The sequence below is a fragment of the Oncorhynchus clarkii genome, chromosome 19 (genome assembly GCF_045791955.1).
Source record: "Oncorhynchus clarkii lewisi isolate Uvic-CL-2024 chromosome 19, UVic_Ocla_1.0, whole genome shotgun sequence".
NCBI lineage: Eukaryota > Metazoa > Chordata > Actinopteri > Salmoniformes > Salmonidae > Oncorhynchus > Oncorhynchus clarkii.
In genome coordinates, this window is record NC_092165.1 from 51,897,640 (window position 1) to 51,924,381 (window position 26,742).

At 41.5% G+C, this 26,742-nt stretch overlaps 1 protein-coding gene across 2 annotated transcripts in view; it reads right to left on the reverse strand.

Annotated features, from left to right (window-relative positions):
* LOC139375364 (arf-GAP with SH3 domain, ANK repeat and PH domain-containing protein 2-like) overlaps positions 1 to 17,651 on the reverse strand; it is an 86,984-nt gene extending 69,333 nt beyond the window's left edge. For both annotated transcript variants that reach the window (XM_071117078.1, XM_071117077.1), the window contains exon 1: positions 17,153 to 17,651. In XM_071117078.1, the coding sequence (XP_070973179.1) occupies positions 17,153 to 17,278 (126 nt within the window). In that variant the 5' untranslated portion in view covers positions 17,279 to 17,651. The remainder of the gene's footprint in view (positions 1 to 17,152) is intronic.
* Between the last annotated feature and the right edge of the window lie 9,091 nt (positions 17,652 to 26,742).

Sequence of the window (26,742 nt, forward strand, 5' to 3'; positions counted from 1 at the left end):
CTCTCTGTCAAAACACACAGAGACGTATTTTATGTCCACTGTTTCCAAGGCCATCGTAAGGCCAGGGGAGTAGGAATTGGGCAAGATGAGTAAAAAGAGCAGATGTTTCAGTGAATAAGGGACATGAGAAAAAGATATGTTGACAATCTGGGAACTTGTGCTTTCCCTTCCTGAGACGAAGGGCAATCAAAATGCCAGGATTAGATTAGTTCCTTGGAATAAAAGGCATTCCTTGATGATTGCATATTGTATAGTGACAGGGGCGAACCTACCTCATTGTTCTTTTCACAGTACTATTTGATGATGGCATGTCTAGTGGCTTGGACCCCAGCACACTTCAACCAGACCCCCACTACCACAGACTCCCACTCAGAGAAAACAAAGCAGTCGTGTGGGGTCTGAACTGCTGAGGAGCATGGGAGGGAGCAGGGAGCGACACCCACAAAACACGCCTGGTTCCCGTCTGGTATCACACAAAAAAATCCCCTAATGCTGGAGTCATACAAGGAAACAGTCAGTGACGCGAGTTGAAACTTCGCCAAGAAAGGGGGCAGTCTGGGGTAATTATCTAATTCATTGGGGGTACTGGGAGGGGGACTGATTCTAATCCAATTGTTATAGATGTTATAGTTAGAGCAACCTAACACCCTGAAAAGAAAGAAAAGGACTTAACCCTCTGGTCCTAGGCCATCATTGAAAATAAGAATTTGTTCTTAACTGACTTGCCTAGGTATAAAAAGAGCACGTTTTGCCAGCGACGGTGGGTCTGTGCCCATAGGTGACGTCTGGTGAGGACCTGCCTTACAACAGGCCTACAAGCCCTCAGTCCAGCCCCTCTCAGCCTATTGCGGACAGTCTGAGCACTGATGGAGGGATTGTGCGTTCCTGGTTGCCATCCTGTACTTATCTAGCAGGTGTGATGTTCGGATGTACCGATCCTGTGCAGGTGCTGTTACACGTGGTCTGCCACTGCGAGAACCGTCTTGTCTGGCCGTCTTGTCTCCCTGTAGCGCCGTCTTAGGCATCTCACAGTACGGACATTGCAATTTATTGCCCTGGCCACATCTGCAGTCTTCATGCCTGCTTGCAGCATGCCTAAGGCACGTTCACGCAGATGAGCAGGGACCCTGGGCATCTTTCTTTTGGTGTTTTCAGAGTCAGTAGAAAGGCCTCTTTAGTGTCCTAACTTTTCATAACTGTGACCTTAATTGCCTACCGTCTGTAAGCTGTTAGTGTCACGACCGTTCCACAAGTGCATGTTCATTAATTGCTTATGGTTCTTCGAACAAGCATGGGATACAGTGTTTTAACCCTTTACAATGAAGATCTAAGTTATTTGGATTTTTACAAATTATCTTTGAAAGACCGGGTCCTGAAAAAGGGATGGTTTTTTTTCTGAGTTTATGTACATATTCTTATTCCATCCCTTTAGATGTGGGTGAATTAGGTAGTTGTGGAATTGTTAGATTAATGTTAGCTATTACTGCACTGTCGGAACTAGAAGCACAAGCATTTCGCTACACACGCATTAACATCTGCTAACCATGTGTATGTGACCAATAAAATGTCATATGGTAAAGACTTTCACTTATTAAAAAAAAAAAACTGTCCAAACACAACTCATAGGCGTTTGGTGCTTTACTACTCACTGGTGAAACTACAAAAGGGAAATCCTTAGACCTGGACAGTCACCACCTGCCAGCAATAATCCTCACACTTTGGTGAGGACATAAAACAGAGTTACTAAAACCTGCAAAGAAAAACACCGGTTCGAAATAGAAAGCCAGGCAGTGCCGAATCCCTGGTGTAGGGCTGGGCAATATATCAATTGAATTTGATTATTTAGAATGTATGTTTTTGCACGATATTCCAAATGCCTGTATTGCAATAATCAAGTTTTTATGAGTGTTTATGTCTGCTTGTTCTCATGTTGTCATTTTGGTCTCGTCTCCTTCTGTGCTGTGCATACCTTCCCATTTACACCAGAGATCTGACGAGATGCACATGTCTCCGTCATAACAACAGGAGTCTACCCAAAAGATTCTGGAAAATAAATGCTCAGTTTGTCGTGCGCGGCATTGCACTACCAAATACCGATAGCAGCATTTTAGCTGTCTAGTGTGTGTTTTATAAATGTGCAATAAACCTAAAACAATTATATAAGGAATTGGCAACTCGTTCTCATTCTGAGAAATAAGGTAGGCCACTTGATTTCAACATCTGAACACAGCGGACAGGCTAGCATGCTGTTCAAACAGTTGGAGACGGACAGAAAGGTGGGTTCATAACAATTCAACTGTTCTGCCTTGTTAGCTAGCAAATGGACCCAAGCTGGCTAAACTTAAAATATAAAGATTAGCTGGACCTTAGTGGGTCTTATGGTTGTGGAAGGGTTATATTTAGCCTAGGTATAATTTCACGAGCCCTGAATTCATTATATTATTGCTGATTGTTTGAAATGCAGTGTATTTGACCTTTAATTGTCAAATAAAAACGGTTGTTTTTAGTTTTAAAATCGAGATATACACTAGCGTCACATAGAAATGTCCTTGTTTTTGAAAGAAAAGCACTTTTCTTGTCCCTTAAAATAGCATCAAATTGATCAGAAATACAGTGTAGACATTGTTAATGTCGTAAATGACTATTGTAACTGGAAACGGGTGATTTTTTTATGGAATATCTACATAGGCATACAGAGACCCATTATCAGCAACCATCACTCCTGTGTTCCAATGGCATGTTGTGTTAGCTAATCCAAGTTTATAATTTTCAAAGGCTAATTGATCATTAGAAAACCCTTTTGCAATTATGTTAGCACAGCTGAAAACTGTTGTGCTGATTAAAAATACAACTGGCCTTATTTAGACTAGCGGAGTATCTGCAGCATCAGCATTTGTGGGTTCGATTACAGGCTCAAAATGGCCAGAAACAAATAACTTTCTTCTGAAACTCATCAGTCTATTCCATGAGAGACATTGCCAAGAAACTGAAGATCTCATACAACGCAGTGTATTACTCCCTTCACAGAACAGCGCAAACTGGCTCTAACCAGAATAGAAAGAGGAGTGGGAGGCCCCGGTGCACAACTGAGCAAGAGGACAAGAACATTAGAGTGAATTGGCCATATGTTTGAAAAAAAAATGGAGATATGATTTTTAGGCCATATTGCCCAGCCCTACCCTGGTGTAGCTAGCTATAGGCTACATCAATGGATGGCTCCATTTGTGTCTGGAGAAACCACTTGCCAATTGAATGACCCTCTGCCCTGCAATTGACCACTTCAAAGACATTTTCCCTTCCTTTGTTGTCAATGGGGTGTCATATGGACACTGTCACATGAGGACCAACATTCCGCACCGCAGATTGGTTTATTCAACCATCGTTGACAAACTTTCAAGTTCGTCTTTGGGTTGGGGTTTGGGTGCAATATGATTCTCAGATTTTATTTCAGCAACCACTGCCTGTGAACACTGGACAAGATGTGGCATGCCTGGAAAGCAGAGGGATTTGGGATTTTCAACACTTAGTGGCTATTTGAGACCATGTGAGAAGAGCTGTTCCTCTCAACATTGCCGATTTACAGGGAACAATTGAAAAGATACAGTGCCTTCAGAAAGTTTTAAAAAACAGCATAGTTTCCACATAGACCCACTCTCTCCAAGATACTGTTGAGAGACCGTGTGAAGATTTAGGGCAGAGCTGACCACAAGGAGGAACAGCTACAAAACAACCACAGCCAGATCTGAACACCAACAGGCTAAAGGCTATAGGTAGTCATCAATAAAACATGGCAATATGGTGCAAAGTGTTCGATTTGGCTGCTCCTTGCCCCCAGCTCTGCTAAAATCATTGAAAACTACATATCGTTCAAAGGATTGTTAAATAAAATAAACTTTTGGTTGTAATATCATCACCTCTTGAAGAGCATGCCTTCAGAAACTATTCATACCCTTGACTTATTCCACATTTAGTTGTGTTACAGCCTGAATTCAAAATCGATTCAAATGTATTTTTTCTCTCACCCAACTAAACACAAAGTGAAAACATGTTTTTAGAAATGTTTGCAAATGTATTATAAATGGAATACAGAAATGTAATTTACATAAGTATTCACACCTCTGAGTCAATACATGTTAGAATCACCTTTGGCAGTAATTACAGCTGTGAGTCTTTCTGGGTAAGTCTCTAAGAGCTTGACAAACCTGGATTGTGTAACATTTTCCCATTATTCTTTTCAAAATTCTTCAAGCTGTCAAATTGGTTGTTAATAATTGCTAGACAGCCATTTTCAGGTCTTGCCATATATTTTCAAGTAGGTTTAAGTCAAAACGTTAACTCGCCCACTAAGGAAGATTGGTAAGCAACTCCAGCGTAATTGGCCTTGTGTTTTAGGTTATTGTCCTGATGAAAGGTGAATGTCTCCCAGTGCCTGGTGGAAAGCAGACTGAACCAGGTTTTCCTCTAGGATTTTGCCTGTGCTTAGCTCCATTCTGTTTTTTCTATTCAGAAAAACTCCCCAGTCATTAATGATTACAAGCATACTCATAACATGAAGCAACCACCACTATGCTTTAAAATACAGAGAGTGGTACTCACTAATGTCTTGTATTGGATTTGCCCAAAACATAACACTTTGTAATAAGAACAAAAAGTGAATTTCTTTGCTACATTTTTTTGCAGTATTACTTTAGTGCCTTGTTCCAAAAAAACTAAAAATGCTGAGTTAGAAACACCTCCATCTTTGTAGTGACTGTGCGTATTGATACAACATCCAAAGTGTAATTAATAACTTCACCATGCTCAAATGGAATATTAAAATGTTTGCTTCATTTTTTTTGTACCCACCTACCAATAGGTGCCCTTCTTTGCGAGGCATTGCCAGCAGCATACCACCCTGCATACCACTGCTGGCTTGCTTCTGAAGCTAAGCAGGGTTGGTCCTGGTCAGTTCCTGGATGGAAGACCAGATGCTGCTGGAAGTGGTGTTGGAGGGCCAGTAGGAGGCACGCTTTCCTCTGGTCTAAATTTTTTTATCCCAACTGCCCTGGAACGATAAACGAGGGTCCTGACTCTCTGAGGTCATTAAAGATCCCATGGCACTTATCGTAAGAGTAGGGATGTTAACCCTGGTGTCCTGGCTAAATTCCCAATCTGGCCCTCAAACCATCACGGTCACCTAATAATCCCCAGTTTACAATTGGCTCATTCATCCCCCTCCTCTCCCCTGTAACTATTCCCCAGGTCGTTGCTGCAAATGAGAATGTGTTTTCAGTCAACGTACCTGGTAAAATAACGGATAAAAAAATACATTGGAAAACCTCTCTGGTCTTTGTTGATGAATATGTGTTTGAAATTCACTGCTTGACTGAGGGACCTTACAGATAATTGTATGTGTGAGGTAGTCAATCAAAAATCATGTTATACACTATTATTGCACACGGAGTGAGTCCATTAATCTTATTATGTGACTTAAGCACATTTTACTCCTGAACTTATTTAGGCTTACCATAACAAAGGGGTTGAATAAATATTGACAAGACATTTCAGCTTTTCATTTTCAAAAAACGTAATTACACTTTGACATGATGAGGTATTGTGTGTAGGCCAGTGACCAAACATCTCAATTTAATCAATTTTAAAGTCAGGCTGTTACAACAAAATGTGGAAAAAGTCAAGGGGTGTGAATACTTACTGAAGGTGCTGTATGCTACTGATGTGAAGTGCTTGAAGATTCAGGTGACTGAGCAGTGAAGACAAGTGGAACTTCAATGATTGGTCGTTAATAGAGTGATTAAGAGGTGAAAAGGTCAGATAAAGACAAACGGGGAGCTTGGCCAATCCCCATGGGTGCAGTACACTTTTACTGAATCACACTCAAGACTGTTGGTTGTAGGTGTGACACAATGACCCGCATTCACTCTCAGTGGGAATGTTCTGGTAGGCTGTACGATGAACAACTGTTGAACTGGAAATTCAGGATCTGATTATGCCCAGAGTATACCAACTGAGAATACAAATGTCAAGCTTTGAATGAAAAAAAAAGAGAGCTTTTGAACTACCTAGGGTGGAAAATCAGGAAAGAGACTCGACAGCACCATTTTAAAGGAGTCTGTTTGACTTAATAAGGAAGTATTTAACAAAGTTTATAAATTAGCAGGGGACTGATGAAAGCTCAGCGTGAGGGAGTGATGGGTAAATTAAGACCAAATGTGTCTAGCTCCCCATAAAATCCAGTCAGCGTAAACACAGTTTCTGGTCTGCTCATATTTACCAATGTGTAGGCCTCATGGCGGAAACTTAGCAATGCCAAAAGCAAAGTGCCATAGTTGCATACAAGGAGCATTGAGGATGCTTGAGGGACTTGGAGTGAGACTGCGTTCACCTGGAAAGGATCAACTGGTGACTTTGGAAAACATATGGTCCAGTGTGCTGTGGAAGGATATAATAAGTGCAGGAGTGTATCTGCTGTGGAAAGGAATGAAAGATCCTTGTATAAAGTTCCTTTGAATTCTGAGGACTTTATTACTTTTAAGGATTCTGATCCAACTTAATTCCAGGTTCCAGGAGTACTAAGACAACGTTGCTCCAAAGTAGGTGGAGGCACTACTTTAACAGAAACACGTTAGGCAGAGGCACTACTTTGACAGAAACACGTTAGGCAGAGGCACTACTTTGACAGAAACACGTTAGGCAGAGGCACTACTTTGACAGAAACACGTTAGGCAGAGGCACTACTTTGACAGAAACACATTAGGCAGAGGCACTACTTTGACAGAAACACGTTAGGCAGAGGCACTACTTTGACAGAAACACATTAGGCAGAGGCACTACTTTGACAGAAACACGTTAGGCAGAGGCACTACTTTGACAGAAACACGTTAGGCAGAGGCACTACTTTGACAGAAACACGTTAGGCAGAGGCATAATACATTCAGCTGTATTAAAGTTTGTGCCCCTCTGGGAACAGCTTAAATCGCTCAACACATTTCTGTAGTTTTTTTTTTCTTCAGCTTTACTGTGGAAAGAATGGGTACATTGTGCATGTCCCAACTCTCCAGGGAGGCAGACCTGCTTGACAAGTGGATATAGTATGAGGAAGGACATTAAGGATATCTAAAACAAAGTTCCTGAGTTTGTTTTCTAAAACAGAGTCTATTAACCCGTCTTTTGTTGACTAATGTAGAAAATCTGTTGAAAGAGGCATAATTGCGAACAGCATATCCAGTCATGTAAAGAACAACCTAAATCTAACCATTAATGACATCATAAGACCTTGTTGATGGCTTACTCATATCCAGCTTCTCAAAGAGAGAACACATCTGAAAGCCCTTCCTCCATGAACCCACTGCAGTTTTCAAATGGTTTCTTTTTTGTTGCTTCTTTTACCCCTTATTTCTTCCCAATTTCATGACATCCAGTCTTGTCCCATGGCTGCAAATCCCGTACGGACTCGGGAGAGGCGAAGTTTGAGAGCCATGCGTCCTCAGAAACACGACCCTGCCAAGCCGCACTGTTTCTTGACACACTGCTCGCTTAGCCCGGAAGCCAGCCGCACCCATGTGTCATCGGAAACACCGTACAACTGGCAACCAAAGTCAGCTTGCAGGCACCCGGCCTGGAGTCGCTGCCGCTAGAGCGCGATGGGACAAGAACATGTCGGACCGGCCAAACCCTCCCATAATCCGGATGAAGCTGGGCCAATTGTGCGCCGCCTCATGGGTCTCCCAGTCACGGCCGACTGTGACACAGCCTGGGATCGAACCCGGGGCTGTAGTGACACATCAAGCAATGCAATGCAGTGGCTTAGACCGCTGCGCCACTCGGGAGGCCCTCCCACTGCAGTTAAGTGAACACGACAACCCAGCAACACAATTAAAATAATTTCTGAGGAAACTGCTCTGCCCCTGTAGAGGCCATGGCAACAAATCAATGAAGTAGTTAATTAATGAAGAGGCACAGCATGTCAGGAACACTTAAAGGGGAGCTGACGGTGGGCCTCCACACTCCCATGTACCCCATGCACAACAAAGGCCGGTGCACTCCTGACCTCTCTCTCCGATCACACACCGTTCTATTAAAACGATTTCCTCGCACCCCCTTATTCCGATGAATGATCCTGTGTTGTGGCAGTGGTGGGGGGGATATTGTATCCCAACAGCCCAGGGTCACCAAGGGGAGCCCAGGCCCCAAATCGATAGGGAAAGTACCGTGACCCGTCCCCCTCCCACCTTTCCACTATTTAGCCACATGGGGGGGGGGGGGGGGGGGACTTCTCATCTGTAGGAAGGCCCCAAAGAGTGAGAGAGAGAGCCTGAGACTGGGAGATAACAGGGAGCCTGCTGTCACTGGCTCCAGTTATGCAAGATACCGTACGCTTCAAACACACACATTGGAGGAAACATGCTGGGTACTCTTAGGGTAACAAAAGAGGACTTTTCATCATTTCCGATAGAAAGGTTGTGTGATACCATTCTACCATTCCAGTGTTTTACCTACTATATTGTATTTACTTTGCCACCATGGCCTTTTTTTTTTGCCTTTACCTCCCTTATCTCACCTCATTTGCTCACATCGTATATAGACTTATTTTTCTACTGTATTATTGACTGTATGTTTGTTTTACTCCATGTGTAACTCTGTGTTGTTGTATGTGTCGAACTGCTTTGCTTTATCTTGGCCAGGTCGCAATTGTAAATGAGAACTTGTTCTCAACTAGCCTACCTGGTTAAATAAAGGTGAAGTAAAAATAAATATATACCAAATCAAATCTAATTGTATTGGTCTCACATGGTTTTTCTTCTTGTTTGCTAACTAGACTGTCCGAAGTGAGGATGTAGACAAAAAATATTGGCTAAAAAAAATAAAAAAGACCAAGATAAAGAATGAAAAGAGACAAAAAACAACAACAACAAAAACACAACCAGCTTCCAGCTTCCAGATGGAACAACCGTAGGTCATTAACCAGTTCAGACAGAATCTGGCAGGGGATCATATTTACTATGGGGCATGTTTGGTCCAAAGCTCTGAGGAGAAATGGTCTAAATGTGGTGGTCCTTCCAGCAAAATCATTTCAATTACACTAAGTATTAATAAGCTCCTTAAGAGGATGCAGGCCAAGGTGGCTGGCAGTCTGGGCAGCTCATTCATCAATTGTCTCTGCATACTTTATCCTTGGTGTCTGAGGCCTTGTTAAAACTTTCCTCCATGCCACCTGTTCTGCGCTACAGGTGCTGACTCCAGCCCAGCCTGGTGGGTCCCACAGACTATGCCCAGGAATCTCTGAATAGATGAGGCGATGCTTTCCACTGGCCCGGGAAGAAAATACCAAATTGTTTGCATATAGTCAATTTACACACAGCTCTGACACATGTTTTGTGTGGACCCCAGGAAGAGTAGCTGCAGCTTTTGCAACAGCTAATGGGGATCCTAATAAAATACCAAACCACAACAAATAGTGAAGGGTTGTTGGATACACCATCAGGCTGCTCATCTAGAGGGAACGGGGTTGCAGGCTCCATGAGAAAACCTATTACTATTTGTCTGTAGATACAGTCAGGAGTATATTACTGTTCAGCCTTCAGATTACACACCACAGAGTGAAGCAGCCTGGGGTGGCTGGAAGATTGTTGATATAATCTATCTTTTTATAACGGATATAAGTTGCATCCATTTCTCAGTACGCAAAGAGGAACCTGTTGATTATTCTGTGTAGCTTGGCAAATAAATAAATTGTCTCTCTGAATGACAACAATGATGTTTGTTTCTAACATTAGGACTGTTTTCCTAAAGAAATTAATGCGCTTTGTGTTTTGTCACCTTCACCGCATCCGCTATCCACTGCTTTTCACAATCTTGGGGAATTCAATTAGAAACCACCAAGTATGGAGTGGAGACCACTTCCTCATTGTTAACCAGATACATAGAACAGACTCAGCACATGAGATTAGGGCTGGTGCAAACAGTTACCCCGAATGCCACGGTCATTCCCCTGATACTTCCCAATAATCTCTATACAGAACCATGCAGTTGAGACCACATGCCCCACCAGAACCATGCAGTTGAGACCACATGCCCCACCAGAACAATTTAGTTGGACAACATGCCCTACCAGAACAATGCAGTTGAGACCACATGCCCCACCAGAACAAAGCAGTTGAGACCACATGCCCCACCAGAACCATGCAGTTGAGACCACATGCCCCAACAGAACCATTTAGTTGGACAACATGCCCCACCAGAACCAAGCAGTTGAGACCACATGCCCCACCAGAACCATGCAGTTGAGACGACATTCCCCACCAGAACAAAGCAGTTGAGACCACATGCCCCACCAGAACCATGCAGTTGAGACCACATTCCCCACCAGAACCATGTAGTTGGACAACATGCCCCACCAGAACCAAGCAGTTGAGACCACATGCCCCACCAGAACAAAGCAGTTGAGACCACATGCCCCACCAGAACCATGCAGTTGAGACCACATTCCCCACCAGAACCATGTAGTTGGACAACATGCATCACCAGAACCATGTAGTTGGACAACATGCCTCACCAGAACCATGTAGTTGGACAACATGCCTCACCAGAACCATGTAGTTGGACAACATGCCTCACCAGAACCATGTAGTTGGACAACATGCCTCACCAGAACCATGTAGTTGGACAACTCGCATCACCAGAACCATGTAGTTGGACAACATGCTTCACCAGAACCATGTAGTTGGACATCATTCCTAACCAGAACGATGCAGTTAAGACAACATGCCGGGATAAAATATCCAGAGGGTGCAGGAATCTATATACAGGACGACAAAAAAAATCCATGCAAAATGCTGGCTGTAAATGTCCAAGATTCAACTGAGAAAAATGAGCAGTATGTATGGAGGAGAGAGTCAATGAGCCTGGCTGGTCCAACATTGGACCCCCTATTGTGACCGTGTGTGGGCCACTGCCATGCTCAGAATCCAGGAATGTTTCTCTGTGAAAGGAAGGCCCGTGTTTGCACAATGGGTGCAGTCCGGGAACATGAAACATCATCCAATTTACAGGCCAACACAAAGGATAGGCCCAGTTAATGCAACACGTGTGGGTTTCACACTCTGATGTGCTATCCTGTAACATACATTTACCTAGTAGGAAAGTGCAGTTTGTTTGCAACCCATAAATCAGAAACGGCTGAAGTTCCATAAAACCAAAAGAACAGTCATATCAAAGCACTATGGATTACTCAACCATTGTTCAACGCTGATAGTCAGTCAGACCAGCAATTTAGTATTTGGCTTCGTTCCCATTGTGACTGTGGCCAAAGCAAAGTAACTTCTGCACAGTCAAAGAGACTTCCTTGCTCAAAATGAGAATGTATGTGATCAGACTAATATAAACAAAGTCTCTTGTAAAATTACAACAAAGGCAGGTAGCACAAAGGCATGGAGAAGTTGCCTCATTTTACAGCAACCCAGAGGGGCGTTAATGACACAAGGCACAAACATCCTCTTAGTGGACCAACTGTTTTTATAGTTGTGGTTTTTAGACCACGGTAATCCAAGGAACTCTTTTAGTAGCTCCACCTCTGCTGGACACATTAAGCCCATTTATTTGGAGATGAGAGACAAAGCTTTTACAATCCAAAAGCCTAATTAAAGTTCTGTCCACTGTAATTGGTTTATGTAGAAATAAATCACACAACAGACTAGGTCCCATTAAGCCCTATAAGTGGCAGTGTCTCCTAGATAGTGTGTCTCCCTGTGCTACACTGTGGGGATAGCAGGCTCATCTGAACAGACCTGGTCAATGCCATCAGTCCAGTCAGAGGATGAAGGGTGAGCATAACACTCATTCCAGAGCACTCATAAGAGACAAGCTGTCATCACATAGGACTGGAATCGGCCCACGTGAAGCAGACGTCATGCCATCTGGTCCATAGATATTCACACTAATCACACCTCTCCCACAATTAATCTCTCACTCCAATAAGTAGAGCCTTAGCACGGAAGTGCCTAGTTTAATGTGAAACCAAAACTTGGATGCCAAAATGTGTAGGCCTAAAACACCAAGCTGACAATTATCAAAGGCAATGATCAAAACTGAAATGGCAATGGTTTTTCTATATATTGCGAAACATTGCTGCACTGTCGACATTTTTCAGTCCTGAAATACAGACTTGAGTAGGCTACATTCAGACAGTCCTCAACTGTCACTTCAAGGGCAAAATGGAGACGCTAGCAATTTTATAGCAAGACAATTCTCTAGTCACAGAATCAGCACAATTCTGGGAATCCAAAACAGCGCCATCAGATCTCCTTTATGCACGCTAGACTGTGATGTCACCTGATGCCCATGTGAAAGCCTTAAGTGTATACAGAAAATAAAGCAGATCTTTATTGCTAAGCCATTAACATGGAGGGAGGAATAGGAATTGTCTTTTTGCCTCATTAAACTTTAATATGACGTTGCTTCTCTGATTGACAGTGCCCAGTGGCAGTGTCCATTGATAGGCATGATTAACCTACCACACACACACACACACACACACACAACCTTTCACCTCCTTAAAATCAGCTGGATTAATCAAATATGGTTTGCATTTCTTCATAGCTCATAAATTACAATACTAGAGCAGTAAGAAGGAACATGGGTCTAGAAATGACACTGACACATTCAAAAACACTGCTGCAATCCAAGGCACCTTGTGAGTATATTACTGAGTCCAGGCAACTGGCTGGACACGATATGTAGAGGTGTTCACAGTTTACTGCAGTGTCTAATTGGGCAAACAGACATGAGGCCTTACAACAAGCTCTGTCAAATTGGTTGTTGATCATTGCTAAACAACCATTTTCAGGTCTTGCCATAGATTTAAGTAGATTTATGTCAAAACTGTAACACGGCCACTAAGGAACATTCACTGCCTTCTTGGTAAGCAACTCGTGTTGATTTGGCCTTGAATTTTAGGTTATTGTCCTGCCAAAACAAGGTGAATTAATCTCGCAGTGTCTGGTGGAAAGCAGACTGAACCAGGTTTTATCTCCCAGTGTCTGGTGGAAAGCAGACTGAACCAGATTTTATCTCCCAGTGTCTGGTGGAAAGCAGACTGAACCAGGTTTTATCTCCCAGTGTCTGGTGGAAAGCAGACTGAACCAGGTTTTATCTCCCAGTGTTTGGTGGAAAGCAGACTGAACCAGGTTTTATCTCCCAGTGTCTGGTGGAAAGCAGACTGAACCAGGTTTTATCTCCCAGTGTCTGGTGGAAAGCAGACTGAACCAAGTTGTATCTCCCAGTGTCTGGTGGAAAGCAGACATAACCAGGTTTTATCTCCCAGTGTCTGGTGGAAAGCAGACTGAACCAGGTTTTATCTCCCAGTGTCTGGTGGAAAGCAGACTGAACCAGGTTTTATCTCCCAGTGTCTGGTGGAAAGCAGACTGAACCAGGTTTTTGTCTAGAATTTTACCTGTGCTTACATAATTGTTTTTATCCCGAAAAACTCCCCAGTCCTTAACGATCACAAGCTTAGCCATAACAGGATGCATCTAACACTATGCTTAAAAATATGTTTTGTAATATTTGTATTCTGTACAGGCTTCCTTCTTTTCACTCTGTCAATTAGGTTAGTATTGTAAAGTAACTACAATGTTGATCCATTCTCAGTTCTCTTATCACAGCAATTAAACTCTATAACTGTTTTAAAGTCACCATTGGCCTCATGGTGAAATCCCTGAGTGGTTTCCTTCCTCTCCGCCTAGTCAGTTAGGAAGAATGCCTGTATCTTTCTAATGACTGTGTGTATTGATACACCATCTAAAGTGTAATTAATAACTTTACCATGCTCAAACGGATATTCAATGTCTGCTTTCTTATTTTGACCCATCTACCAATAGGTGCCCTTCTTTGCAAGGCCTTGGAAAACCTCCCTGGTCTTTGTGGTTGAATCTTTGTTTGAAATTCACTGCTTGACCGTGGTACCTTATAGATAATGTGTGGGGTACAGAGATGAGGTACTCATTCAATAATCTAAAATCACTATTATTGCACACAGAGAGTCCATGCAACTTATGTTACTTGAACTTATTTAGGCTTTTCAGCTTTCATTTTCAAAAAACATAATTCCACTTTGACATTACGAGGTATTGGGTGTAGGCCAATGACAACAAATCTGAAATGAATCCATTTTAAATTCAGGCTGTAACAACAACATGTAGAAAAAGTCAAGCGATGTGAATACTTTCTTTAGTCAGAGCTAGAAATGTCAGATTATTTTATGCAAAACAATTGTGCACATTTAGCTCTATCATCAAAATTATACAGCAAGTAACAGATCAAGTGATCATTTATTTCTAGATACGTAAGGGTAGCCTCAAGATCTCTCTCAATATTGGTGACCATTCATTTAATATTTGAGTGATATAAAATAAAAGTGAACTATACCTGACCAGTATGAGTGGTTTAGGTGAATTTCCCATCCTTTGTGGGCTCTGCCTGTCAAGCAGCAGAAGGGAGCATTTGCAGATGTACTATTAGCTGATAATGTTTACTTTGAAAGCTACCAGTAGAACCTGTGTACAGTTGGCTAAACATAGTGATAAGTAAACATAAGGTACTTTCTTCTCCAACCAACATAGGCCTACCTAGTGAAGTTAGCTAACATTATCTCCTTTTCAACACTGTTTTTAAGAGTATTTAATCACGATTGCTGCTGACAGACATGATAGGCTGCATTCAAATCAAATCAAATCAATTTTATTTGTCACATACACATGGTTAGCAGATGTTAATGCGAGTGTAGCGAAATGCTTGTGCTTCTAGTTCCGACAATGCAGTAATAACCAAGCATTGATTGACGGACCACGTCAAATTGGCTAGCTAGCTGATAACAGATCATGTCAATATGGCAAGTTAATTAACAAGCTAACTTTCAAGGGATAAACTAGATGGCTATACTTGCTTGCCATCTATAGTGGTGATGACAGTAGTCCGACTGACATCTTTACCAAGACATGTCGATGTCAAGCTCTTTCCAAAAGCCAATGATACGTTGTTTGATTAGCTAGCTAGCTAGCTAGCTAGCTAGCTACAAGACAAATGGATAGGCTCTGAAATGAAAAGATCAGTTGATGTTTACTGGTCATGTAAGCATACAATTACTTGCTGTATAACTCTGATAATAGAGCTAAATGTGGAATAATCTGAAATGTGTAGTTCATGACTATGCTTTTCAAGAGGTGATGATATTAAAACCAAGTCATTTATCAAATGTATTTAACAATCCCTTGGAAATGGCACGTAGTTGTCAACGGTTTTAGCGGAGCTGGGGGTCTATTGAGATGTTTTATTGATAACGACCTATAACCCAGTGCATTTCCAGTTGTCACTAGTTACCACAACCATGAAAACAAAATGGTGCTTTTTAGTCTTAATTTAAGGTTAGGCATAAGGTTACCAGTGTGTTTTAAAATCATATTTATAAAAAATAAAAAAGTTGTAGACATAGGCAGGGCTGAGCCATAATTATGACTGTCGCTGTGGTAACAAGTGATGACCAGCTTTTCCTGGTCAAGTCATCAATCATTTTAAAAACTCTTGGCCCCACTAGGCCACTTAAATTCAATCCAACCATTTTGATCCAGATTTTTATTTATTTATCGAAACTGACACCAGGGATCAGCGTTCCACCTTTAGGTGTCTGTAGAAAGATTAAGCACCAACAGGTGCCTGCCCCATCACACCTCTAGAAACACAAGCCTTCTCTCTAATTGGGATGTGTAGATAAATCAGTCTGAGCTTCCCTGGAATCAAAGCCTCAATCCAGTGCCAGGATATCATTCTGACAACATGCACTCAAAGTTTGAGGCGTGTAATATTGAGTCATATCTAAGAGAGGGAAAGCGTACTATCATAAGGAGATACTGTCTGTATGTATGTATGCATGAGGAGGACAAACGGACTACCTTTGTTTAGCATGGGGCAGCAGGGTAGCCTAGTGGTTAGAGTGCAAGTTCAAATCCCCGAGCTGACAAAGTACAAATCTGTTGTTCTGTTCCTAGGCCATCATTGAAAATAAGAATTTGCTCTTAACTGACTTGCCTAGTTAAATAAAGGTAAAAAAATAAAATGATGCTACTGTCCCTCCTGCAGCATTTCATGAACATGGATGAAGCTAAGCAGCACATGCAAACAACAGCAATAAAGCAGATTTGGGGACATGAACAAGGGGTGGGTCTCCTTTGACTGCCAGTTAGTATTATCCCAACACATGACTGCTATGAAATGTGCCATTTATGGATGACATCTTTAACTGTTAATACACAACAGGCACAAAAAAAAAAAAAAAAAAAAGATAACCATGTGGGAAATGCTCAGTCAGTGCTCTCATTAGGGTTAGGTGGTGGGGGTGGGTTTTCATAGAACAAAGCGGAAGTGTTCTTTCTGTTAACGACCTGCAAGTTTGATGAAGACCTCTCAAACACACAGATACTGGGGCAAAGCTAACCCATCTATAAACCACAGGAAAAGTCCTATTCTCGGGCGTGGCCTATTGATGGAAAATAAATACCGAATTTATTGAACAGGTGCCACATTAATTGCAAAGCTCTTCTATTCCTCAATAGACATTCAATTTTTAAAAATAAAGAAAATGTAGCGCCATTGTTTGCATGATATAACTGTTTCCATTGAACTGTCCATGTTTTCCTGGTAAACTCTCTGGGCCAAGATGTTCGTTTTTGAAATCGTTGATTGTAAACTAATGGTCAAAGGAGATGTCCCAAGTAAACAATGCAGCTAAAACCGATTATGCGGTTCTATTATCCAATAAAAGTGGCTATTGTTATATTCTGTACATAACAGCAACATCAGAACGGTGTAAAATAAATGACGATAAGTAGCCTAATTGGAGAAAACAAGTTTCCACTTTCCTCTGTTTGAGAGCAATGCAGAACAAATGGCTCTAGCGCTTGATGAAAACGCCCAACCATTCGGGAAAAAAGCCTACTGTGATAATATAGCATTTTGGCCAGTTAGTTTAGAGTACCTTTATAACCGACATAGGTACTACAACTAGGTCTAAGTAATGCATTATAACCTTCGACGTGTCCGGTGATGCTACCGAATGTGGACTTTGAAGTAGCCTATAGGCTTTGGAATTCACCACACCACTCACCTCCTCCAAAGCAGTCACGGTATTCCTACAGTGGGACATTCTAGTGGTGAAGTTTGATGCAGTTGGCGCTTTATAATCTTCATTTGTCTCCGCCATGAACTCGGACACTGTAATTTGGTCCGGCATACTTTATTCTTTTAGAAAATATATTGTATTCCTTCCTGTTAAACACCCGGGATTTAATTCGAAGTTTACGTTTACAATAATATAAAAGTCTGATAAAATGCTCTCATGTAAACCATTGCTAGATGTGTGTTATTCCCTTGTTCGCGCTCGAGCAGTCACACTGCAACAATGTTGCGCGCCTGATTGTAACAGTCGCTGCGGTAGCCTTTCCGATTCCAGATGGCTCGCGGTCACTGCTCTTCCCCGTCAATTTGGCGGGTCCCACTCGATTTGCAGGGAAATCCAAAAAGATTAAGCTTCTATGATTTTCTCTTCTGTAGGTGCCCTCTCTCTTCCGAACCTCAGATAAAGCCTGTTAACTTCTTTCCAAGCGGAAACAACGAGGCGTTCTAATGCAAGCTCAGACATTGACAAAGGTGAAGGAGGGATTCAATGGATGTGCACGATCCAATGGAGATCCCCAGCTGGTCAATTTGACCCAATCAGAGTCGATGGAAGGCGTGGTCTCTGTCATCATTACAGCGGCATCCAGAGGTTTTTTAAGGTAGATCAAAACTCATGAAATAGCCTATATAAATAATTCTGAATCTGTTTATTATTATGTTTCCATAAATTTTAAGATTAAACTGTGTCAGACTAAGATCTATTTTCTTAATTCCTACGCACATTAAACTACAGTTCATTTATTGTTTTGACCTACTTCAGTCAATTCCATTTTTGTCATTTATCAGATGCTCTCATCCAGAGCAATTTACAGGAGAAATGAAGTACCTATTGACAGGTTTTTCACTTAGTGGGCTCAGAGATTCAAACCAGTGACCTTTTGGTGAATGGTCCAACACTTAACCACTAGGCCAGTGGTTCCCAACCAGGTGTACTAGGTCCCCTGGGGGTACTTGGCCTATAAACAGGGAGTACTTGAGAAGACTCATGACACCATAGACCTACTGGTAAAATGCACAGGAGGGGGTACTTCAGAAGTACTCCAGGCAGGGCAAAATTCAGTTGGTGGTACAGTAACTCGAAAAAGGTCGGGAACTACTGCGCAAGGCTAGCTGCCACCTAAATGGACTATAAAATTAAATAAAATAATTATTAGCAACAGCTTGACATTCAAAGTCTTGGAAAGTCACTAGAGAGTGCATTATTAATTATTTTATGGTGCATTTGGGTTAGGCTATATCACCATATTTTCCATGCTGTTTGATGGTTAAAAATGTAGCTACTTTTTATGTTTGGGGAAAACATGAGCTCTTTGAATACAGTGTTAAATACAGAACATGCATATTTAAGTCTTTATCAGAAGAGCCTTCTTTTGACGTTGCTACATCAAACAATCCTGCCTGTCATATGAGAAAATAGTAGTTAAAAAAATATGTCTATTTCTCTCTCGTTTCATTATTATTTTATTGTAGAATGTATGATAACACTAACTTCCTGTAGCACTTGCTTTCTTCCTGTAGGGCTCCAGAGAGCAGGTACACTTTGTAATGTAAAAGCCTTAATCCTGATTGACTCCTTCTGTCATTTCAGTAGGCCTAATTCACCAAGAGGAGAACGAGACGGATTGAGAGAGATGTAGAGAGAAGGAAAGATCAATAGAGAGACAGACAGACAGACAGATAGGCAGGAAGGCAGACCGAGACAGAGACCTGAACACTTGGTTCTTATGACATGAGGATCACTTCCAGTTCACTTCCTCATCATGTTTCCTGCCTCCTCTCTCTGTCCACCTTTGGTCATGGAGGGAAGGCAGGCTCCCATTTTAAGAAGCATTCATACAACTAATGTTAACACTGACAAGGTGTTTCTACTATGGCGATGCTAGCGTTGCACCCTGCTGCGCCGGAACAAAAGACTAATTAAAATGATAATTTAGTGGAGGATTACTATCTCTATCTCTGTGCACTCTACTAGAAAAGCATACACCAATTATATCTAGTCATATTAGTACTGCCATGATACAGTGAGCGGAGTATCCTCATGGGAGGAAACACTCACTTGTTTTTTAGAAAGTACAGCCAGAAATAGATATTAAACTTTCATATTGCTTCCAAAACATTGTTGAGAAGTAAAAAAATTAAAAATAAACAATAAAAAAAAGTCTCTCCCACGCTGTAGTTTTCAGAGGGAGCTTGAAGGAGTGATTCACTCAGCTCCCACCCAGTAGGCTTGTGTTTTTTCTGGGCTTTGTGATGAAGAATCTGCTGATGTTCCCTGGTTCATTCAACCCCGGCAGGGCCACCACCATTTATAAATAGAGACCCAGCGGCAGGCTGGAACCCTGGGCAGCTTTTAAATCACAACACTGGGCTGTGTTCAGTACCCCCAACACCATTTATAAATAGAGAACCAGCGGCAGGCTGGGACCCTGGGCAGCTTTTAAATCACAACACTGGGCTGTGTTCAGTACCCCCAACACATTATTTTAGCTGGGCAACGCCTCTCAACATGCTGCTAAATGAACTAGTTGATAGTGAGGAGGCTCGGGCTGACCCTCACTCCCAATGAACATCTGCCAGCCAGAGTTACAGCACTGAGGCCAAAGGTAGCCACATCCCACCTTGATTATTAACATGTTTTCACATTGTTGCACATGGTCACACTCTGGGATGTGGTTGAAAGGATCATCATTCACTCCTCTCTGTATGGGCTCAGGGTTCTCCTGACCACATGACCTGACTGGGAAACTCTGGGCCTTGGATCATTATCTATCCCTGTGCCCATCGAAAGTTTGAAAATGAAACTCAAGGACAGACTTTTCTTTTAGCCAACATAACATTCCACTAGGCACAGACGTCAATTCAACGTCTATTCCAAGTTGGTTCAATGAAGTTTCATTGAAATGAGATAGAAACAACGTTGATTCGCCCAGTGGGATGTACATATAGTCTTGGATTAAAACCAGTATCCATATTGAAATGCCTCAATGTTTTGTTGTTGGTTTCTACAGCCGAGTTGTTGCCAATTTGATGATCTAGTCACATTGGTGGAGTTTAAACAGTTGGTGTAAATATCATAGAAGAGTATAATTGTCTTTAGGACAGCTGTTTTTTAGTTATGACATTTGTGTTTCTTTACATTATATGTCATTGTTGTACTGTATGTGTGTCTATAGTTTTGTTCATGTTGTGTTAGTGGATGTAAGTTGTTTTGTCTGAAACGTTGTTCCCCCAGCTGCTGTTGGACCAGGTCTCCCTTGAAAAAAATATTATATCTCAATGAGAAAAACCTGTATAAATAAAAGTTAAATTTAAAAAACGAAAAAAATGAAGCGCTTCGAAATCAGAAAATGTCAGTCTGCCTAATAAACTGAAAATAAGACTGTTTATTCGTCAGTGGACATCCTCTGCTGGACAGAGAATAATCAAAATATCAGATGCAGTGAATATCAACTCGGAAAGCCAACTGTGTTTGTTACTGCAGATATCAATGCATGACATAAAGGTATTGGCACTGCGGGAGGAGAACTTCTTTGAAATTAGAATTTCAAATGCACCTAACACAAGTCCAACAATCCCTTGATTCTGCATTTCATTTGACGTAGAATATGCCAAACGGCTTTCTTCTTTCAGGATAATCATACTACAGTGTAGAGATACATAATTCATACGATATGGAGTATTACTTACACAGGATCCAGGATCCAAAGACAGCTGCAGCCACAGAGGACAGTAGCCCAAAGCAGACATAATTCTGTATTAAAGGTCTCTTGGATGTACATGATTACCATTATGTCCTACATTGCAAAGGCCGAGCCATGGGGTGGGGTTCTGGTACATTCCGTCTTCTGATTCTGGTCAGAGAAACCCCACACATCCAATTAAGTTTCATTGACTTGGCACTTCCTTGTTATGGGAAACGAACATCATGCCAAAGCAATGATCTAGATGGTTGTAATGTCACTTTTTCCTAATTCCACTGCCGGGCCTTTATTCCTTCGCAGGGTTGTGCAAGTAGCAGGTGAAAGAACCACGCAAATAATTTTACACTTTCAAACAGGATTTAAGCAAGCTGATGTTCGATCTGAAGAATATAACATTCCAGTACGTGCTCTGATTTGGTATTGTCTCTTGTGGATTAACATGAAGAGGGCGCAATTGCCATAAATAAGAATGCCTAGCTACTCTGAAAGGGTCTGGCACAGTCAATTTTGTTGGCCTTTCCGAAAGATGTTGTTTTGTGGGCACACTAAACCAATGCTTGTTAGACAAATGGACTGAATGCAGGCATGAATTGAATGGTCTCTCAGGCTCTTTTTGGTCTACAGTAGGACAATGGAACTATACTGAGGGAAATGGAAGATGGGGGAGGGGAGTGGTTCTCTGTAACAAGCCAATTCCTCTCTCACATTTGGAACAAATCCTCTTCTATGAGCTTTTTATAATTCACAGATGGTGGTGCATGAAATGTGATGTCATCGGCTCATCACTGTCAAATACTTTGCACCTTTCACTCTTGCCTGCTAGTTTCATCAACAGACCAGCTGGCATCTTCTTACTCATACTTATAACATAATTATTCATCCCCAATACCTCTTCTTATCATTGTCAATATTGTCATTACACTAACTGTGACGATAAGTAAATAAACAGAGATGGATATTTTGAAAGGTGAGTTGCAGTAGGACTCTTGTTGTCCAACCTTGAAAAGATCAAGGACATCAAGCTATTGATTTACCGCTTAAAAACACCTCATTAAAAGCATCTCTAAAGACCTGAACATTAGGAAGTGTGCAATAGACTACCAATGACATCTTCCTGGAGTAATGTCTAAATGGTATAGTCATTATGATTTCCCGAAGGATTAGTTCCTACAAGCACAGACACAGGCTTAGGTAGGCGACTTTCTAAATGTAATCCGTTACAGTTACTAGTTAGTTACCTGTCCAAAATTGTAATCAGTAGTGAAACCTTTGGATTACCTAAACTCAATAATGTAATCTGATGACTTTCAGTTACTTTTGGATTACTTTCCCCTTAAGCGGCATGAGAAGACAAAAAAAAAACATGCATTTGGTGTGTCATCATAGTGGTCTCTGACTTGTGGTCACACTTTAAGGTGGAACAATCTTAAACTTTATGCTTTTTTCAATGCTAAACTGAATGTCATTATGAAAAAGAAGGTTATCATTTATTTTTTCGCAAACATCCTTTCTGAATTTAAAAGTAATCAAGTTTTTCTAAAGTATCTGTAATCTGATTATATTATTTTTGCTGGTCATGTAACTGCTCATGGGCACATTTTTTTGTAATATGATTACATTTAAGCGATTACATGTAATCAGATACTCCCCAACCCTGCCCAGGCATATAGGGTGTCTCAGTCCTTTCATTTTCTCTGACAGGGAACATGCCAACCCCCCTCATAATCTCCTGGTCTCCACACCCCACCCCCACACCTCATCACGTCCTAACCCCCACCCAGGGAATCCTCTCACTCAATCGCAAACCCTGGAATGCAATCAACTAAGTAGCACCTGTTCCTTAGCTACAATACACTAAATAATATAGAAACGAATTTGGAACAGTGATATATATTTGGTATACTGGTAGTGTTTCGGCAATAGATTTGGTAATTGTAACGCATCTGAAATGCTGACAGTATTATCAATAATACACAGAGTTATGAAGCTGAAAAGGATTCATATAACCTTGCGTATGTCTCTGAACCATTATTTGCTGTTGCTTTATGGTTGTAAAACACAAACAAAGAGTAATTTTATTTGTCATTTATGGAGATCTCATATAGAGTTATTTGATGATTGACACCTTCTTGTCTTGCATGGGAACAGCTTGGGAACACATTTTTCATTCTGAGGTTGCATTTTATAAGCTGCAACTCAACATTCTTGACAGACGAGACCCGTCGCTTTATGAGATTAATAAATGGAGGCGGAGGAAGGTGGAAGGTACCTCCGTTCTCTCTCCGTATTAGTCCCTTTGTTGTCATTTGGATGGGGGCACTTTTACTCACTGAGTAATATATCAGAGATGACAGGTAGTGGTGACAGGCACGTTGTGCCAGAGCACTCTAGTCTGCTCATGTAGCAGAGGATGCAATATAGCACATTCCTCTGTCCCACTTTCAATATCAAACCCATTTCCAGCATATGCTGTATTTCAGTAGAAGTACTTGGGTCCCAGAGGGCAGACCTTTTCATATTCTCTTAGCTGGCTGAAATGGATAAGACTTTGGAGAGGGCTAGCCGGCTACAAGCATGGCTGCCGACTCCTATCACCTTAATTGAGTTTAACCCTGGGTAACCGTTTGTGAGCGAATTGCTTTTTAAGCCTGGACTGAATCAGTGTCTCTCAAGAACTATAAACCCATGTCAGAACACTGACAGTTCTGTAAACCCCCCCTAAGTGGTGAACTTCCCAGAAAGCCTCACTACTGGCACTACAAAAGTAGAAGAAGACAGAGATGCATTTGAACTGGTGTATAAAAGAGAGAGATCTGCTGAGATGGACGGATGTGGAAGATAAAAGTGTATCTCTGGGGCATGTTGTTCATTCATTTGAATCGGGAGGACAGTGGTGGTCCTGCTGCTGGGTATTGCTTAAATTAACCGTTAGCCACAATCCTCCCATCACAAGCATTGCCTGAGGATGCTAACCCAGCATATGAACTTAAAGTCTATCCTCAGTGGAGATTCCATAGATGTAGACAGGTGAGTTCAATCAGACTGAGGGGTTGGAGTGTTGGTAAAAGCAAGCCCTCATGCTCAGTAATGTTGATGAAAAAATATGATTGCCTTTATGGCTGTGTCAATCACATAAAAGCAAGTCTTCAATGATTGATATTATGTGACAGGGTTGAAACCTCGATCCCTCTTGGAGAGGGAGAAGATTCGATATACAGTGCTTTGCGAAAGTATTCAGCCCCCTTGAACTTTGCGACCTTTTGCCACATTTCAGGCTTCAAACATAAAGATATAAAACTGTATTTTTTTGTGAAGAATCAACAACAAGTGGGACACAATCATGAAGTGGAACGACATTTATTGGATATATCAAACTTTTTTAACAAATCAAAAACTGAAAAATTGGGCGTGCAAAATTATTCAGTCCCCTTAAGTTAATACTTTGTAGCGCCACCTTTTGCTGCGATTACAGCTGTAAGTCGCTTGGGGTATGTCTCTATCAGTTTTGCACATCGAGAGACTGGAATTTTTTCCCATTCCTCCTTGCAAAACAGCTCGAGCTCAGTGAGGTTGGATGGAGAGCATTTGTGAACAGCAGTTTTCAGTTCTTTCCACAGATTCTCGATTGGATTCAGGTCTGGACTTTGACTTGGCCATTCTAACACCTGGATATGTTTATTTTTGAACCATTCCATTGTAGATTTTGCTTTATGTTTTGTATCATTGTCTTGTTGGAAGACAAATCTCTGTCCCAGTCTCAGGTCTTTTGCAGACTCCATCAGGTTTTCTTCCAGAATGGTCCTGTATTTGGCTCCATCCATCTTCCCATAAATTTTAACCATCTTCCCTGTCCCTGCTGAAGAAAAGCAGGCCCAAACCATGATGCTGCCACCACCATGTTTGACAGTGGGGATGGTGTGTTCAGCTGTGTTGCTTTTACGCCAAACATAACGTTTTGTATTGTTGCCAAAAATTTTGGTTTCATCTGACCAGAGCACCTTCTTCCACATGTTTGGTGTGTCTCCCAGGTGGCTTGTGGCAAACTTTAAACAACACTTTTTATGGATATCTTTAAGAAATGGCTTTCTTCTTGCCACTCTTCCATAAAGGCCAGATTTGTGCAATATACGACTGATTGTTGTCCTATGGACAGAGTCTCCCACCTCAGCTGTAGATCTCTGCAGTTCATCCAGAGTGATCATGGGCCTCTTGGCTGCATCTCTGATCAGTCTTCTCCTTGTATGAGCTGAAAGTTTAGAGGGACGGACAGGTCTTGGTAGATTTGCAGTGGTCTGATACTCCTTCCATTTCAATATTATCGCTTGCACAGTGCTCCTTGGGATGTTTAAAGCTTGGGAAATCTTTTTCTATCCAAATCCGGCTTTAAACTTCTTCACAACAGTATCTCGGACCTGCCTGGTGTGTTCCTTGTTCTTCATGATGCTCTCTGCGCTTTTAACAGACCTCTGAGACTATCACAGTGCAGGTGCATTTATACGGAGACTTGATTACACACAGGTGGATTGTATTTATCATCATTAGTCATTTAGGTCAACATTGGATCATTCAGAGATCCTCACTGAAATTCTGGAGAGAGTTTGCTGCACTGAAAGTAAAGGGGCTGAATAATTTTGCACGCCCAATTTTTCAGTTTTTGATTTGTTAAAAAAGTTTGAAATATCCAATAAATGTCGTTCCACTTCATGATTGTGTCCCACTTGTTGGTGATTCTTCACAAAAAAATACAGTTTTATATCTTTATGTTTGAAGCCTGAAATGTGGCAAAAGGTCGCAAAGTTCAAGGGGGCCGAATACTTTCGCAAGGCACTGTAGTAACTATTTTAACATTGGACAAAATGTCAGTGTTTTGCAGAATACCATAGATACTGTATTAGCTGAACTATTAGGCCAATGTATTAAAGAAAAAAGGTAAAAAGATTAGTATTGTAGCGTCCACTATAATCTATTATAGCAACAAAACACAACAGCCTGCATTACCAGACCTATTCTTTATCAGGCTAAAGCCCTAATGAAAGGATTAACACACAAGTATTCACAAATATTCAGGATAATAAGATAAAGATCCAGTATAATAAGCCACAGGGGTATTGTAATATTGACCCTATTGTAAGTCACTTTATATTACTGTTTTATTGAATTTGAAATCAAACAGTCTACCTGCATTGAAGCCGCTCAACATTTACATTACATTCAGTCATCTAGCAGACACTCCCATCCAAAGAGAACCACAGGAGGAACCAGGGGTCAAGCTCCCCGCCCAAGGGCACATCCACAGGTCTCCCACCAAATCAAACCAGCGACCTCTTCGCCACCAGCCAAGCTCTGTAAGTCACCTTGAATAAAAAAGTATTACTCTGTTGTTTTATCCTAATCAGGCCACCCAGCTATACACATCATTTGTGATGTTGTAGTAAATAGTCAGAAAACTCAGAAAAACAGTCCATAAAAGCCAGCAGGAGATGCTACTTTGAGTAATTAAGGACAATCACGGGTGATTTTAGGGAAGGTAAAGGTGCCTCCTTAAATTTGGGTCTGCTCACTCACATTCACTCCCCTCCCACCCAGCCTGCATCTATAGTGTGGCCACTGCAGTGCTTGCTAGTGGTTAAGTAGTTGCTGGGGTGGTCATTATCTCCACTCCGGGGAGAACGGGCTTGTGGTAATGACTGGAGAGGAATCAGTAGAATGCTATCAAATACATCAAACACATGGTTTCCAGGTGTTTGATGCCATTCCATTTGCTCTGTTCCAGACATTATTATGAGCTGTTTTCCCCTCAGCAGAGGGTCACATTATC